Source organism: Bactrocera latifrons, unplaced genomic scaffold (genome assembly GCF_001853355.1).
Source record: "Bactrocera latifrons isolate USDA-ARS-PBARC rearing strain unplaced genomic scaffold, ASM185335v1 scaffold_131, whole genome shotgun sequence".
NCBI classification, from domain to species: domain Eukaryota; kingdom Metazoa; phylum Arthropoda; class Insecta; order Diptera; family Tephritidae; genus Bactrocera; species Bactrocera latifrons.
In genome coordinates this window covers 158,523-177,756 of record NW_017534753.1, presented here as the reverse complement: position 1 = coordinate 177,756, position 19,234 = coordinate 158,523, and the positions used below count along the sequence as shown (strand labels likewise).

Below are 19,234 nucleotides of genomic sequence, written 5' to 3'. Positions count from 1 at the left end.
TTTAATTTATTTCTTTCTCATAATTTTATTTACTATATCAGAATCGCACAGTTTTCGAGTAGATTGGCTTCAAATCTACTCGATGGTGAGATCAACAAGTGCAATTTTCACCCTATTCTCATGACTTCACAGAAATCACCACCCTCACTATTGTGAGGTATTTGTAATGTTTGAGGTTTCTGAATGCTGACGTGATTTGAAAAGCTCATGCTAACAATATAAAAAAAAATTACAATTTTAGAATGGAGGAACCGTTGTCTATTATAAATACAAGTATTTGATTATTACAATAAATATGTAACCTACTGTCTTTGTACATTTTACTTCCTTATGAGTATAAATAAAAGGACATGAGGTATACATATTTATGTCTTTCAAATTTTGAAATCCTAAAACTTAATAAAGGGTATTTGCACTAAATATATTAAGTTAGTCTCCTTTTTGGTTGTCCGTTTCTTTATTTTGCCTTCTTTATTGCTGTAAAACAGCTGGTTCACAGCAAAAAGCTTTTCATCTCATTGTGGCGAGTTTATTGTGCTTTCTTGTGAGGACTACCTCACAAAAGAAACCTCAAAAAATAAACCTCGCAAATCATTCAACTGATTGGGCTGTTTATGTTGCGAATTCCTGCTAAATTCCGTATATTAGTGAGATAATCTACTAAACAGCCTAATCACCTCTTTCAGAAATTTGATATCGAAAACCCTTATGAAATGTAAAAATTAGATATGACAAATTATGTTAGCAAATTAGTTTAAAATTTTTTATTATTACTTATTTCATTATCAAAAATTCTTTCTCTTATTATTTTTTTGATACTGTGGCCACCCCAATTTTTGTAATAATATGGATAAGGTAAAAAAAGTAAAGAAATAGAGAGTCAAATGGAAAGCAAAATTTTTAAGTCGCGAAAGTAACAAAAGTGTTTCGATAGAAATTATTTTAAAATCTTAATTAATTATTTATAGTATTAGAGTGAATTTTCCCAATACCGTTCCGATAATTTTCAATCAACAATTTTTGTAATATGTGCAAATAATAATAAAAAAAATGTAATAGCGAGCTGCATTCTTTTCTATAGCTGATGCGTCAAAAGAAACTATTTATGCAATCTTGCACGGGTGTGAATATTAATTCTCACAAGAATTCACCGAAGTCAGAAGAAATGTAAATTTAAAGGATGTAGTGGTATAAAGAATTTAAATCAGAGCGAGTTGATTATTTTGTAAATTTCGGTATCAGGAAGAGCTAAAAATAACAACCACCTCCGCATCTTTATCAAGTGTGAACATTATACATAGCAAAGCCTTTGTGCCCTTTGATTTCCTTTATTTGTACGAGTAAATTATGGAAAGCCTTAAAATAAAAATACAAAAGTGCAAATAAATTTTTTATGCAGCGATTATCCATCAATATACTTTAAGAAGATCTGTAAGTGCATATTTAATAAACTTCGTATATACATGAAATTTAGAAATATTCGTTCTGTGTTCCTGGTTAAATATCTTAATTGTGAAATCGCCAAAAATACTATTTAGAACAACCTTCCGCCTGGGCGGGTTACATCTTTTTGCCTGATGTTTTTGCCGGCTATGTAGTGTTTCTAGATTTGCCCCTTTTGTTAGAAATTTGAATGTTTGCCAAAAACCGAACAAATTATTTTAATCAATTCATATAAAACTAAAGAGGAACACTTATTTTGCTAAATAAATGTAATATAACGTGCTATTAAATCTTTAAGATTTTTAATTGCTTGTATGTCAAAAAGATAATCTGGATTATGTTCTGAAATAAAAATTAAGAACATATTGTTTCTTCCATTTCTTCCATTAGTTTGAGTTCAAGTGTTTGCAGAAATTGAACTAAACGTGAGTCATTCGAAAATATGTTATTTGGAAGTGCTTCAAATATATAGTTTCTTTTTATAAATAGACTAAGAAATTTGTGTCCAAGCACAGTTTGTAAAAGTAAGCATGATTTTCCCTTAGTGGAATATAAAAAATTAAATTGGTTTGAGTTGAGCGAAAAAATATCGCAAAGATATATGAAACTAAGTAAAACCACCACTACTCACAAGTCATGAAATGTGCTTGGCAGCAAGTGAAAAATAATCCTAGTCGTTTCTAAGCCTTTTATATGATCAACAAATCATCCAATTGCTTGTTTTTTCTTATTTTATATGTTCCAGATTGTTGTGACCTTCCAGTTTATCATGATTTATTTTAGTAACATGAAAAAAATCTAATAACTCGTGAAATTAAAAATTTATCGTCAAAATTATAAAAAATTTCAGGCAGTACATCTCATTAAAAAATTTTCGAAAATATGGTTTTAGGCGGTTACAATAGGAGCGCCCCTTAAAATTACAAACAGTTATTGGTATACCTGAAAATTCATTTTTTTTAAATCTTATTTGAAATATACGAGGCTTATTAATACGTACATTATCCAATCTATTATTTATTTATTTATTTAACGCCAATCGGCCCTATACATCAAAAAACAATTATAATTCTAAATAAAACATCAGGCTTAAACATATCAAATTAGGGATGAAACATGTATGTAACCTAGTTGGTATGCTAGTATTTTAATAAAACTTTTTTAAAGGACATTTCTGACGTTCTGTAGAGATCCACTAAAGAAGTTGACGCCACCGTGCCAATCTACAGATTCTTTCCTTTAGGTCATTGATTACACAGTTTTCGTACGATCTGCAAGTTTTCGGGATCCTCATCTGAGGAGGTTAAGCTCATTTGGTATGATTTCAAAGTCTGCAAAGATTTCTGAGGCATACATTAATCCATTGAAGAAGAAGATAAGGTCTGCTACCTGTCGTCGAGATTTCAGGTCATTTATATTCAGGATTCTTCGGAAGTATTCTGTTGAATTGATATCGTTTATGTGTCTGTTATGAAAAGCAGCATTTTGCAGAACTTGTGCTGGATTCTCTCTACTCTGTTGATCATTGAGTCCGTAAATGGGATCCTTGTTCCATATTCTAGAATGGGTAGCACTAATGCTGAGAACAGGCAGGTTAATGAGCAATTGTTCTCAAATTCCCTAAACATACGATTAATCAGCCTTAGTATTTTGTATGTCTGCAAAGTAATTTTTTCGATAAGTTTCTTGAAATTTAGTCTTCTGCCAATAGTGTTACCCAGGTCTCTGATATCTTCAACTTCCGTCAGTCTTTGGTCATTCAAATTGTAGGCTAAAGGTACCTGCGTATGCGCACGGGTGAGGGACATCACTGCGCATTTTTCTCACATTCAGAACAAGTTTATTTATCTTACACCAGTTTTACAGCTTATCTATAGCATTTTGTAAGATGTGAATATCAAGAACGGTGAAAATTCCACGAAAAATGTTTAAATTGTCAGCGTATAATAAATACTCAGACTGAAGTTTCTTCCCATTGTCATTCACAAATATGTTGAAGAGTATGGGTTCAAGGGGGATCCTTGGGGAACACCAGATGTGACATCATACTCATCTAAAATGTTTCCGTCGATCCTTACTTGCAATCTTCTTCCTGTTAGCGAGCGGTTAGATCGTTTTATGTCATGGTAGCTGTGATTTTCAGTCGGTATCCCTGTTCTTGACAAACCTCCAGCATTCATTTTTGACTGAAAAGACAAAGATAAGAGATAAATACCTTCTTGTATTTTATTATAAAACCAAATAACCTTATCATCCACTACTTCTATTTTGTATAGCTCAATCCAGTTAGATCACAATAATCATATTATTAGACGTAAATTATGAAATATAAAACCGAACGTTATAAAAAATACACCCAGCCAAAGCTAAGATAGAAGACTGAGATAAAAAAAAGCGCATTTTGTTTGTAAAACAATTATCGTATTGTTCGTAAGTATAGTTTTGTATATATTCTTTCGGCAGTAGAATGCTTGATTAATTTAAACCATTTTCAAAGTAACAACTTGGACACAATACATGGTTATTATAAAGCAAATATTATTTTTTTATTAACATATCCCCTTGACGAAAGAAGTTTTGTTGCAGACATACATATATGTAATATTTTTCTATAATAAAGTTGGTAAACTTTTTTAAAATTAAATTTGTATACTTTTAGAAGATCGTAAAAATGTCTGACTTTATGCCACGCGATATGCTTCCTGACTTATGGGATGAAATCCTTAAACGTCATTGGACATATTTGGACACCGATGGAAGCATACAAAAGATTGAAGAAGGGAAAAAATTAGAGAGTAATTTTATTTCATTAAAGTTATTTAAAATAAAAGGTAACGGTATAAAAATGTCCTTGTAGATTGTCTTAAGGAGTTTCTGTGTATTGTGCCTCATGATCGGAAGTTTTTTTTACCGGAAACTGCGCATGTTCTAAGGAAATCGATACGAGAAATGGACGAGTTCAATGCATATAAGGCAATTATTGGATTTAGATCAATCAGTCATTATGCAAATAATTTATTCACAAAGCCTTGGCGAAAAGAGTTTAGAGTTTTAAAGGTTCGTCTTAAAGTCATGAATAATTTATTACAATCAAAACGTTCGATTTTCATTCAGATGTATTCAGGTTTCTATCAGCATGAAATTAAATCGAATTTATTAGATGCTGAAAAGCTTTTCGAAGCTATGGGCTACAGACAGGTTTCGGAAGAGATTCTTGTATTGGATGGGCCTATTTGTCCTGATCAAGTGACAAATGTGTCACGTGATGCAATGGCTGCCTACGTTGAGTGCCAAATAATGGAGCATATTTATTCAGGTCTCATTGCACTTGGGATTACTTGTTCTTGGCAGGATATATTTCACTATCGCGAGAAGTACATTGGTAAGTAATATTTTTTATTTACTAAAAATTAAATTTGGTGTTTTAACTTTTAAAAAATCATCAGGAGGATCTTCGCAAGCGATAAAAGGTTTGGGTTATGCGATTCAAGAAAGGCAAATGCGAAAGGAGAAACTTATAAATATTGGTGAGTATCTGGTCCTTTTAGTTCTATATTTAACCAGATACAATATTCACGAATTCTTATGTAGATAACTGTTACGCTAGTATTCAACACTCACCACAAATATACACTACACCGGAGTGTACGAATTGTTCGATTTATAATCGCATATCAGCGGGAGCGCAATATGGAGTGCGCAGCGAGAACCATGGAAATTGCGCTATTCATGCTCCTGTATTGTCATCAGTAACGAGTAATTTATGTAACGGAAACAGTAAAATGCCTTCATATCCAACATCTGGATATCAACTACCACACCAAGTTGGTTATGGAATGTCCACTGCAGCAATGCAGCATTCCAGAAGTTTGGATCACTACAGTGAACCGGTGCCACAGTTGCCACATAGACATTCATTTGATCATCAACAAAAGGGTTGCACGGCGCATCATTATAAACCTCCGCATCAATTGTCAACACAAAACGTGTATGAACACCCTTATGATTGCTTGGATGGGGCCAGTATGGGTGAAAGTAGTGTTTCTTATGCGGCCGTGGTCGCTTCAGGTGGTGGTTCAAATAACACAATGAACAATTGTGGCATGAACCCCGCTTATTCTCATCCCTACAATGTGTCAGGCAACCGATATCCACTCCCGTACAATATTTCAAATCAGTTGAACTCCCACTATGCAACTACCAATGCCACGTGTAACGGTATTAAAAGTGATCCCTATAATAATACAGATAACGGTGGCTACGCTTCCGTGTCAAAGTCGCACAACTACCAACAACCGCCGTTGCCACCTATCCGCCAATCATCTGTAGTGGTTGGTGGTAAAGATTTCCAAGCATACCGACAACGTTCCTTTCCCCCAGATCAACAATTAATCGAATTTGATGATCGCGCACCACTTAAATCACATGATTTTCATGCTCAACTACATAGGTTACCACATTGTAATTCCCTTGATTATGATCGGGAACGAATTATTGACCAGCAGCGGCACTTTGGCCGTGCAGCGAACATCCCAACAGCTTATGCACAAACGAAGGATATTATGATGGGCCGTCAATATGCACCATATTCCGCTTCCCAGCATCCCTCTTCTGACGACATGTATGGAAACTATGCTTATGCACGACCATTACCGAAGGCTGATCGTTTAAAAAATAATTCATCAACTAATATTGCAACGAAACAAGAAAGAAATTCAATAATGGTAAGAATAAGAATTTAAACATAATTATAATTTAGTTTATTTGAGTTTCAAATGAAACTATAAAGACGTGAATTTACAAAATATTGAAGATTTTTCAAGGTTTAACATTACTCCAATAGCATTATTTTATACACATATACTCGATGCCAAATTATTCGGATAGATATAAATGAGTTATGCCCAACGTCAAACATTTCAAAAAAGACTCATGACGATTAGTTGAAGTTTTCGATGACAAATATTTGTTTTTGTTCTCTACTTCCGAAATATAAAAAGCTCAATGTGTTCGGAACCAACTGTCATCTCATTCTAATTTTTTTTTTAGTTTGACACCTGCAGAATTATAATTTCAATTCAATACTAGCATTTACATAGCAGAATAATATTTTATAGTTAGAATATTAAGATAATCACAAAATAAGTTCTGACAAAGAGGAAAATATAATAAAAAAATTTTCGTTTAGGATGTTCTTGACAATAATGATAAACACTTGCAACTGCAGCATACGGAATTGAAAGATAATACAGCTCCGTTGAATGGAATGTCTGGAAATAGTTGCAAAAGGAAAATGTCTTCGCATACTAACGATGCATCTGATTTAAGTTTTGAATCGAACTTCGATGATTTCTCAACAGTGGGACGCAGTGAGCAACGTTCTCCGACTCAAGCCTCTAAGAATCAAGATGGGGTTGGTTCTTATGAATCGTGGAATTATGTTTTCCAAAACTTGGAGCGAGCTGGCTATTCAAAAGATTTAAATGAACGTGGTGATCTCCTAGTACAGGGTTTAAATTTGGATTCAATGAATTTGTCAAACGGTGGCGGAGGAAGCAATAGCGGTTCCAAAAACAACGCAGAGAGGCGGCGATCAAATCAGGCGGAATCGACAAAGGTCGGACGGTGTTCTAATAATGAGCAAAACAAAGCACATTCGGTGGACAAATCAGGTGCAACCACTCCGTGGCGAGAAGTAGAAAAACGTGACGAGAAGAAATCAGTTGGTGGGTTTAATAAACAAGAAAAATCTATATTAAAACCGCAACCGGTGAAGAAACCAAAGTCGGGTTTAAAGCAAACACCTAACCTCTCCACAAGTACGGCGTATGACAATAATAATGGTAATAATGAAATCCAATCGGAAAAGAACATTCGGTCAAAGACACGAAAGCAGTCTGCTGCAGTGATGCTGAACCCACAGCTGGCCGTAAGCGATCAGAGTGAATGGAGTTGCCGCTTCTGCACTTTTCTCAATCCAGATACCGAACGGATTTGTGAGATGTGCTGTCGCAGCAAAGATTTAAATCTTGAAGCGGCCGTGTCTCATACGCCTACTTGCGTTTAATTGCCTTTTAGCTATGCATGCCACGAAGTTTGGAAACAAACATTTGGTGGAAGCATGACAAATCGTTTTTTCTAAGTTCTATAGTCGAACTAATGTGAATTTAATTTACCATATAACATGACTATAAATGCATAAATTAGTATCGTAATCGGAATAAGCATACTATATTCTGAAAATCTTTAGTCAAATCTACGCCGAGTTCTAAAACTTGGTTTTAAATCGAACTAATCTTTATAGTTGTTATTTTTGTGGTATCTTCCATAAATTAGGTTATGGTAAAGAGTGGATGGACCCTGAGTATTTCTGTGTTATATTTATTTGTAATTGATTTTTGAATCCATTGTTGAAGCACACATATGTATGTATATATATATGTGTATTGTTAAAAATTATTAACAAGTATATTGAAAACAATCAATGATTAAGTCCTTTAGTTCCCATTACGTGCCTCCTTGATTTATTATTAAACATTTCACAATTTAAAATAAGAATATGTGTGTGAAATTGAAATATTAATCGAATTACAATAAAAAATCTGTATATATTTTGAACTTAATATATACATACATATGCATATATCTACAAACATGTGTATATATATAATAGAAAAATTAAAAATGTATTAAACGAACAGAACTACATGTCGCCACCTTAAATGCAAAATAACGTATCATCATTTTTCATAAGTTGGCAAGAGAAAGAAAAAGGGAACACACAGAAGAAACAAGAAACTGCTCATATGAAAGGAAGTTTTAATTTTGGTTATAACTTCGTTATACCTGAGCAATAGCTTAAAATTTTGTACATATGTATGTATATGTAGTAAATCGTAATCAATAAAAAAACTCAATTTCGAATTTTTCGATGATACGATGTTTTGTATTTTAGATGAGATATACATATTTTATAATTATTTAAGTATCCTAGAAATGTGGAAATGAAGAAGACAATGGCTAACTACATATAAAAAGTATGAAATTCCTTACTGGGGGTGAACTGTTTGCACGTTACTCTTACATCGCGTTTTACAATGGTGTGTTTAATTAAAGATCCTATTTCTCGTGACCTTTGAAGTTATTTTATGAAAATTTTCGGAAAGGTATTATGGTCTTGACAGTGCTAAAATTAAATTAAAACAATTATTCGGCCCTATTCCCGTTGTCGTTTTAACTTTAAGTTATCGTCGTATATAAGTATATAATAACGTCAAAGAAAGTTATCGGAATTATTATTATTATTATTWGTTTAAATTATTTATTATTTTAAAATTTCCAACTTGGTCGTGTTAGAAATTTTCACTTTCACTTAAAATAAGTCCCCTCAAGGTACGACTGTTACATGTTTTTACTTTCTAAAATGGGGAATACGAGCTCCAATAGGAATGCTAAACAACCAGAATACACTTAAAATACCGAAGTTCAAAATGTCGACCCATCAAAATTCGAATATGCAGCTAAATCAAAATACCGACAAATAAAAATACCAACAAACCAAAATGCCGTCGTGTAAAAATATTTTGTGTTCGTATTTTTTTACTTTGTGAACAGCAAAAGGTGGCGAAGCACAGAAAGAGAATTCTACTGATTAAGTATGATTGTCGGCATTATGTTATACGCCCCAAATAGCCATTTTTTATTTCGTTTTAAAGCGACAAAGATCATGACTCTTCACCGGACGGAATTTTTATAGTTACAAATGTCCTCCTCTCAGCTCGTCCTTTCTAAAAGTGTCTGGATCTCCTGAGAAGCAATGCTTTGCCTATAAAAAGGCAAGAACATTTGCTATCTAATTTCTTGCACTTTATAGGATCGTGGGTAAAATATTTCCCTTAAGATAAATATTACGTAATAGATATTTAAAAAGAGCGACTGCAGTAGGACGTTGTTGAGTAGAGTTTGATAGTATGAATAATCTAAAAACATATATTTTTCACAAATTACTAGCTGATATGGAAAATTCATGCTTTAATAGCTACAGTTCCACACACACAATGTAAATAATTAAACAATGAGCCTTAAAGTCGTAAATTTGTTGAATTTGAATTGGTATAAGGACAGAACTGAGAATTATCGTATATTAATGCATATTTATGTATGTATGCAAATCGCTTATTGTATAATTGAACAAAGCTTCAGTTTTGAACTTGTTTTTGATTATAATCACCTTTGGTTTGTGTTGTAATCTGTTTCGCTTAACCCATTTCTGTTTAACTTAATATGGACATGTAATATTTAAAATGAAAATGTTATAGTAAATCTATAATATTATACACAATAAAATAAACAAACTAAAACTAGAATCTATTTACTTCACACAAATTATCTAAATATGATGGTATCTTAGGACATATGGATTAGAATAATTACTCATCTACAGGTTTTTATTATCGGAACATTAAATCCCATAATTTACTGGAATTATTAAAGATTTAGCCATTAAGCGTAAAGGTTACGATGTTCGGAGCGCTTGAAGTATACCCATCGATTGCTTTTATGATTTCAAATCGATTCTCAAAGCATATTGTGCAGCCATTAGTATATGAGGAGTGCATTCAAAAAATTACGTTTTCGTTTTCCAAAGTGTAGGTAACGTTTATTGGGAAATATTTTATATTCACAGAAAATACATTGTTTTGTTATACTAGCTGACGTTTATTCAATACTTACTCCAATCTCCCTCGTTGTCTATTATATCCTGGCATCTTTGATGCCGGCTAAATTTTCCGCATATTCCAGGTATATTGGATTAGCCGCATTAAATCTGATTGCCCGAGATAAGCTCAAAGTCAATGTCAATGTTAAAAAAAGGTGATTTTTTAATTTATACATCGCGTGTTCTTCTAATTTTATTTYATTTTTTTGTATAAGTTCATAGTAACTAATTTATTGAGCAAAGATTGGCGTGATAATTTCGCCACATTTTCAACTAATATGGTACCGTAATCACCGCATTCGCCTGATTTACCCTCGTGTAACTTCTGGCTATTCAGCAAATTCACATGACCACTCCGAGGATACCGTTTTGACTCAATTGAGGATATAAAAGCTGAATCGAAGAAGGCTCTAATAGTCATCACGACGGAGGATTTTTCCAAGTGCTTTGATGACTGGAAAATTCGTTGGCATAAGTGTATTGTGTTGGAGGATGGAGTCATGTGTAGAAGTTCACGAAAGTGAGGACTCAAGCAGCTCACAACATCCGGTCTTTGACCAAGTATCCTCTGGGTAGCCTAAGAACATCCGTTTGAAGGAGAGCTAAAGTGAGAAGGCGAAATATCCCCTACATAGGGTTGTGCGCTGGGCTTGGGACCCGCCACGTAAAAAATCACCCCCAATGAAAAATTTTCAACAGCCTCGGATGAGAGACCCCCCTTTTGATGACGAACATGGCAAACGAATTAAGGACTTTGATTTGAGGGAATGCACCTGGAATGTCCGGCCCCTTAATTGGGAAGGTGCCCGCTGCCCAGCTGGTTGATGTCCTCGTGAAAATAAAGGCTGACATCACCGCCGGCCAAGAAATGCGATGGACGGAACAGGGACAGAAACGAGTAGGTCCTTGTGGCATTTACTACAGTGGCCATATAAAGGAGCGCAAGTTTGGTGTGGAATTTGTGGTGCGAGAGAGACTCCGTCGCCGAGTACTATCATTCACTCCGATGAATGAACGTCTAGCCACAATCCGCATCAAAGCGAGGTTCTTCAACATATCGCTGATTTGCGCCCACGCAGGAAGAGAAAGACGATGTGACCAAATACGCCTTATATGAGTGCTTGGAACGCCCTTATGAGAGCTGCCCCCGCCACGATGTCAAAATCGTGCTTGGCGACTTTAACGACAGGGTGGGCAAAGAAGGTATTCCCAAATGGGTTGAGGCTGATCGACTTCGCCGGGGCCCGAAATATGGTTATCTGTAGTACCAGATTCCAGCATAAGAAGATACATCAAGCTACCTGGCTGTTTCCGGATCGAAAAACCCCCAACCAGATCGTTCACGTTGTGATAGACGGACACGTCTCCAGTATTTTAGATGTGCGTGCGCTCCGAGGTCCTAACATCGACTCGGACCACTAYCTTGTTGCAGCCAAKATTCGCACCCGCCTCTGTGCAGCAAAAAACGCACGCCATCAAACACAAGGAAGGTTCGACGTCGACAAGCTGTAATCACAACAGACAGCCGAACGATTTTCTACTCAGCTTGCACTCCTGCTCTTTGAGAGCACTCGTCAACAATTTGGTATAAGGGAACTTTGGGACAGCATTTCAAACTCCTTACATACAGCTGCAACCGAAACCACTGGTTTTCGGAAAGTGCAAAAGAACAGCTGGTACGACGAGGAGTGCCGTGTCGCAGCGGAGAGAAAACAGGCTGTTTACCTCGCAACGTTACGATCGACCACAACACGGCTGGGATGAACTAGATACCGAGAGATGAAGAGGGAAGCGAGACGCATTTACAGACAGAAAAGCAAAGAGGCCGAAATGCGTGAGTACGAAGAGCTTGATAAGCTGGCCGACAGGGGTAATGCTCGAAAATTCTAAAAATGCGGCGGCTTACAGAAGATTTAAAGACCGGAGCATACTATTGTAGAACGCCCAAAGGTGATCTAGTCATTCGATGCCCAGAGCATACTAAAATTGTGAAGGGAACACTTCTCCAGCCTGCTGAATGGCAGTGAACGCACAACGCCAGGAGAAGGCGAATCCGATTCCCCAATCGATGACGATGAAGCATGCGTTCCATTGCCCGACCAGAAAGAAGTTGGAATAGCAATTACCCGCCTGAAGAACAACAAAGCGGCGGGGGCCGATGAATTGCCGGCCGAGCTATTCAAACACGGCGGCGAAGAGCTGATAAGGTGCATGCATCAGCTTCTTTGTAAAATATGGTCGGACGAAAGCATGCCCAACGATTATAATTTAAGTGTGCTATACCCAATCCTCAAAAAGGAGACCCCACAAATTGCGCCAACTACCGTGGGATAAGCCTCCACAATATCGCTTATAAGGTTCTATCGAGGGTATTGTGTGAAAGATTAAAGCCCACCGTCAACAAACTGATTTTTCCTTATCAGTGTGGCTTTAGCCCTGGAAAATCAACAACCGGCCAGATATTCGCCATGCGCCAAATCTTGGAAAAAACCCGTGAAAGGAGAATCGACACTCACCACCTCTTCGTCGATTTCAAAGCTGCTTTCGACAGCACGAAAAGGAGCTGCCTTTATGCCGCGATGTCTGAATTTGGTATCCCCGCAAAACTAATACGGCTGTAAACTGACGTTGAGCAACACCAAAAGCTCCGTAAGAATCGGGAAGGACCTCTCCGAGCTGTTCGATACCAAACGAGGTTTCAGACAAGGCGACTCCCTATCGTGCGATTTCTTCAACCTGCTTCTGSAGAAAATAATTCGAGCTGCAGAACTAAAAAGAGAAGGTACAATCTTCTATAAGAGTGTACAGCTGCTAGCGTATGCCGATGATATTGATATCATTGGCCTCAACACCTGCGCCGTTAGTTCTGCTTTCTCCAGACTGGACAAGGAAGCAAAGGACAAGGAAGAAACAGTCGTCGCACTCGCGACTAGGCTCTCACGTCACTGTTGACAGCCATAACTTTGAAGTCGTAGATAATTTCGTCTATCTTGGAACCAGCGTAAACACCACCAACAATGTCAGCCTGGAAATCCAACGTAGGATAAGTCTTGCCAACAGGTGCTACTTCGGACTGAGTAGGCAATTGAGAAGCAAAGTCCTCTCTCGACAAACAAAAACCTCTATAAAAAACTCTATAAGTCACTCATAATTCCCGTCCTGCTATATGGTGCAGAAGCTTGGACGATGTCAACAACGGATGAGTCGACGTTGCGAGTTTTCGAGAGAAAAGTTCTACGAAAGATTTATGGTTCTTTGCGCGTTGGCCACGACGAATAGCGCATTCGATGGAACGATGAGATATATGACGACATTGACATAGTTCAGCGAATTAAAAGACAGCGGCTACGCTCCAGCTTTGAAAGTATTCGACGCAGTACCCGCCGGGGAAAGCAGAGGAAGAGGAAGACCTCCACTCCGTTGGAAGGACCAGGTGGAGAAGGACCTGGCTACGCTTGGAATATCCAATTGGCGCCGCGTAGCGAAAAGAAGAAACGACTGGCGCGCTGTTGTTAACTCGGCTATAATCGAGTAAGCGGTGTCTACGCCAATTAAGAAGAAGAAGAAGTGTATTGCAGCGGGAGGGGATTACATTGATGGAGATGAAATGGACAAATTTGTCCTTTCAATTTGGTTACAGTAATATGAATACAGTGGAAAGGAAAACGAATTCGCTTTTAATAAGTAAGGAGGAGTTCAGAGTAACAAATAAGAGCAGAGAATGGCAGGCTATTTGAATAACTGAGAAGAACTTCCTTGAAACTTCAAAATTTTTTAACGAATTTTATCAGTAAAGTGGTCGGTAAGGTAACAGGTTAAACAAATTTACGAAGGCATGACTATAACGGTAGTCTCATTGGTAAAAAGTCTTACATAAGCCCTAAAATAAAAATTTAGGTTTAAAATTCGCAAAACAATAAGTATTCTGTCCCGAAACATGTAAATTGGAATACGGGAAGTGGTCAATTATCATATCATAGAATTAAAAGACATTAATATTTGTTCTTTCTGAAGGTTTTATGTACTATTGACAGCTAATTTCATTTACAAGGATCGGATGAAAGGGCGCATCTATGGCTATTACAGAATTTGTAATGAAAAATACGAGGGCGACAGTGAGGAAGATCTGTGATGGTTTTATGGCAATTTATTGAATGTACCAGGGACAAGTTTCGATATGAGAACTTCTTAATAGAAAATGTCAAATAAATGGATATTGCTAATATTTGCTTTCTATCATGCTGTAAAGATCTGGTTAATACACAAATGACTGTAATCATTGCAACTCTTCCATAGCCTCTTGATTTAAACGTTACTGAACACGTATGTGAAGAACTGCAAAGAAGACTTTGTACTATAAAGTTTATAGGCCTTATTTGGTCAAATCAATGAAAAATAGATTTCAATGGTTCTAAACTTTTAACACACTTATCTAAACAGTATTTTGATGTACGATTATTCGGGTGGCATTAAAGTTCTTTGTTTTCTTTATTAACTTAAATTATTTGAGCTAAATCAAAAAATGTGCGATATCAAAAAGGTGAATTATTAAATTATTAATTAAGATATATGGATCGTTTAAAAAACATATTTTTCAGTCAGTTTTTGTTCGATTTTTCCTTTAGTAAAGTTTGTGCGATTATGCGTATGAATCACTACATGCTTTAAGCCTGAAAATAATAGTTAAATGTGATGATCGCATAGCTTAGCGTTTCGGGGTTAGGAGTGTCAAAAGCTTTTATCAACACGACTTTCTAAATGCCATTCAGTTGTGGATTTCTCAGGTTCCAAAAGGCCGTCCAGTTTTCAAGCGACGGATTAATGGCAAGATTTCATAATATCGACATATTCATGCCACCAGGTCTGAAGTATTGGAAGCTTCATTTTCTCCAGTACAACTTCAGTAATAACTGCGGAAGGGCTAAGTGTTACACAATTATTCTCAGCCACGACCGAAGAGTAATGTGCCAAACAATTGAAATTCCGATATTTAGGAGCGGGATTTATTTTCATTTATTTATGGATTTATATCCTCAAGGTTACGTTCAAGTGAATCAGTACATTTAATAGTTGTTATCGGAAGCCAATAATAGTACATAATAACCATTTATAAATATAAAATATTCGGGATTTATCGGAGGTCCATCTAATACATTAAGCGCGTACATTTTAAATGATTCCCCGATAGTGCATCATCCAGAATGTATAATTGAACCGTATATTTTTTTTCTCCATATTTTGCCTTCTGAACGAAAATTTACTCATTATAATTAACGATTTTTTCATATGTAAAATTTGTATGGTTTTGCGTACTTTTCCTCATCGAAATCTGCTACTGCTACTACCTTATTCAAACTATTTTCCAGTATTGTTCATACCTAGAGGGAGGGATACATGGGAAAATAACAGTATTTGTTCATATTATTATCAACATCTTCTTTTATAAAACTCACCTCTAAATAAAGAAGAGAAATTCACCTGTTTAATTTAAATTGAACTGAACACAGTGGAAAAGAAAGTTTGATGGCTATAAGACACAAATCTTACTTGCTTTGAAGGATTTGAATCCACAGCTCGTACACTAATCGTCATTTTATGAAATGCTCCCATGAATAAGTATTCGAATGCGTTACTTTTATAATTTATCTGAAAAAGTTCAAATTCTACGCCCCTTCTATGCCTAAGAAAAAAACTCATATTCCAAAGATTTAACATATACTCTTATTACGGTTTTCATTACTCCACTTAGTTGAATATAAGTTGAACTAATTTACTTTCATATCACTTCAACTCTTTTTTGGTGTTACGAACTTAAACTATTTTCAATCGAAGTTTCATTAGTGTTGCTAGCCCTAAAAATGAAGATTTGATAAATATGATCAGTTATGGATATATTTGTGCCTTCAACAAAGATTTTGTAAGTATACTTGTTTTTCACGATATTTGTAACTAAAAGACAATTTTTGAGATATCGGCCTGAAATTTTGGAGACGTTCTCTCCCTACGAAGCCGCTCATTTGTCACTATAGCATAGAGCTGTCATACAAACTGAACGATCGAAACGATCGGAATCAGGTGCTTGCATGGAAATCTTTTTAATTTGACGAAATTTGACATTGAGTATTATCTGAAGCAATAATGCAAAAAGAAATTGTTTAGACCGGATAACTGAACGATCGGAATCAAGTTCTTGTAACGAATCTTTTGCATTTGTGAAGGTTATTATAGATTCGGAGCGACCGCAACAGCCGATCAGATAGTTACCATGCACAAAATCTTGGAAAAGATCCGTGAGAAGTAAATCGACACACACCACATCTTCGTCGATTTAAAAGCTGCTTTTGACGTCACGAAAAGGAGATGTCTTTATGCCGCGATGTCTGAATTTGGTATCCTCGCAAATGTAATACGGCTGTGTAAACTGACGTTGAGCAATACCAAAAGCTCCATCAGGATCGGGAAAGTCCTCTCCGAGCCGTTCAATAACAAACCAGACAATTTTTAGACAATGCGACTCCCTATCATGCGACTTCTGCAATCTATTGCTGGAGAACATAATTTGAGCTGTAAACCTTAATTGAACAGGCACAATCTCTATATCATTGAGCTAAACAACCGCGCTGGTAGTTAAGCTTTCTCCAGACTAGATAAGGATGGAAAGCAAATGGGTCTGCCAGTGAACGAGAGCAAGACGAAATATCTCCTGTTATCAAACAAACAGTCTTCGCACTCACGACTAGGCTCCCACGTCCCTGTTGACAGTCATAACCTAAAAGTTGTAGATAGATTCGTTTATTTTGGAACCAGCGTTAACAGCAACAACAATGTCAGCCTCGAAATCCAACACAGAATAACTCTTGCCAAAAGGTCCAACTTTGAATTGAGACAAACAAAAACCAAAACTCTGTAAGTCACTCATTATTTCCGTCCTGTTATATGGTCGGCGTTATGAGTTTTCGAGAGAAAGGTTCTGCGAAAGATTTATGGTCCTTTGCGTGTTGGCCACGGCGAATATCGCATTCGATAGAACGATGAGCTATATGAGACATTGACATAGTTCAGCGAATTAAGAGACAGCGGCTGCGTTGGCAAGGTCATGTCGTACATATAGACGAAAACACTCTAGCCCTGAAAGTATTCGATGCAATACTCGCTGGGGAAAGCAGAGAAAGAGGAAGATCTCCACTCCGTTGGAAAGACGGTGGAGAAGGACCTGGCTTCGCTTGGAATTGCAATTAACGTTACGTGATGTTGTTAACTCGGCTATAATGGCATAAGCGGTGGCTAAGCCAGTAAAAAAGAAGGATATCAAAGAATGAAACAGGAACAGGAGCGGTCTTCTTCTGTAGTAATGTATATAGTATTGTGCGCAGCTTCAAGCTAAATGAAAATTCGGCATTTCAGGCAGAAATTTTGGGCATAACAGGAGGTGCCAAACGGGCTACATAAACATTCTAGCTGACAGCCAAGCGGCTGTTAGACTTTTAGTGAGTAACTCAGTTAATATTATCCGGGTACCGGGATGGCGTTCATTCTGGAAAAGTGAGAGTGTTTTAGTAGAAAAATATGAGTGTATTGCAACTTGAAAGCATTTTCTTAATCGTAAAACGTCCGGGTTAGGAAACGACAACAATTTCCACAACATACAACATCCACAAACATACTGTATATTGTAAGTTCGTAGGAACGGAAAGAAAATCGAAATAGTAATACGCAGGATTAGCTAACATCATTCATTTGAAATTTACAATACATCGTTCTCAATCCATCCGTATAACTTCTGATACAAAATAGTCAAAGTCTTTTGTTAACATATTTATTTATTCATTTACATATGTATTGCAGTAATAATTCATAAATACAACAAAGCGTTAATTGCTTGATTCATAAACAACTTCAATGATTAAATGAAATTTGTTTGCGCGTATGTATGTCTGTATAAGCTTAACATTAGAAAAATACACTCTTCGATTCGCCAAACAAACGGGTAGCGCTTATGGTAACAACCTTCCCCTCATATGTCTTGTTGTGATTGTGTCGTGATTCTTTCTTAGTGGAGAAATCCTTTTTATACTCTCGCAACAAAGTTGCTAAAGAGAGTATTATAGCTGTGTTCACATACCGGTTGTTTGTAAGTAGTAAAACTAAAAGAGTCAGATACAGGGTTATATATACCAAAGTGATTAGGGTGACGAGTAGAGTTGAAATCCGGATGTCTGTCCTGTCTCTTATACACATCTAGATGTGTATAAGAGACAGTCTGCCCACTGCCACGCCCACAAAATGGCGGAAGCCGAAAACCTATAAAGTGTCATAACTAAGCCATAAATAAAGATATTAAAATTAAATTTGGCACAAAGGATCGCATTAGGGAGGGGCATATTTGGACGTAATTTTTTTTGGAAAAGTGGGCGTGGCCCCGCCCTCTACTAACTTTTTCGTATATATCTCGGAAACTACTATAGCTATGTCAACCAAACTGTATAGAGTCGTTTCTTTTAAGCATTTCCATATACAGTTTAAAAATGGAAGAATTCGGATAATAGCCACGCCCACCTCCCATACAAAGGTTTTGTTGAAAATCACTAAAAGTGCGTTAACCGACTAACAAAAAAGTCAGAAACACTAAATTTTACGGAAGAAATGTCAGAAGGAAGCTGCATCCAGGCTTTTTTTAAATTGAAAATGGGCGTGGCGTCGCCCACTTATGGACCAAAAACCATATCTCAGGAAGTACTCAACCGATTTCAATGAAATTCGGTATATAATATTTTCTTAACACCCTGATGACATGTACCAAATATGGGTGAAATCCGTTCACAACCACGCCTGAAATCTCGATTATCACTTTATCGTGCGAGAGTATAAAATGTTCGGTGACACCCGAACTTAGCTCTTCCTTACTTGTTTTTGTTTTAAATTATTGAAATATCTAAAGCAAAAGTATGCAGTATTTAAGATAGAAGTTGTACCACTTTATTAATGTATCCGTCATTGTTGTTGCTTTCACTTGTAATTTGACAAGAAATCATATAGATTCCTTATCGAAGACAGCTATAATAAATAGGTCGT

At 36.3% G+C, this 19,234-nt stretch overlaps 1 protein-coding gene across 3 annotated transcripts; it reads left to right on the top strand.

Annotated features, from left to right (window-relative positions):
* Window positions 1–882: 882 nt before the first annotated feature.
* LOC108965010 (protein tamozhennic) lies at window positions 883–8,020 on the top strand. Of its 3 annotated transcripts, XM_018927140.1 has the most exons (8): window positions 883–1,022; window positions 1,082–1,431; window positions 4,103–4,238; window positions 4,301–4,500; window positions 4,558–4,825; window positions 4,890–4,970; window positions 5,035–6,167; window positions 6,632–8,020. In XM_018927140.1, the coding sequence occupies exons 3-8, from the start codon at window positions 4,115–4,117 to the stop codon at window positions 7,508–7,510; spliced, it is 2,685 nt and encodes an 894-aa protein (XP_018782685.1). In that variant the 5' UTR covers window positions 883–1,022; window positions 1,082–1,431; window positions 4,103–4,114; the 3' UTR covers window positions 7,511–8,020. The 3 variants fall into 3 exon arrangements, with proteins under 3 accessions (XP_018782685.1, XP_018782686.1, XP_018782687.1); XM_018927141.1 differs by having other exon boundaries at window positions 883–1,431; window positions 4,106–4,238; XM_018927142.1 differs by lacking the exons at window positions 883–1,022; window positions 1,082–1,431 and adding an exon at window positions 3,702–3,873.
* The last annotated feature ends 11,214 nt before the right edge of the window (window positions 8,021–19,234 follow it).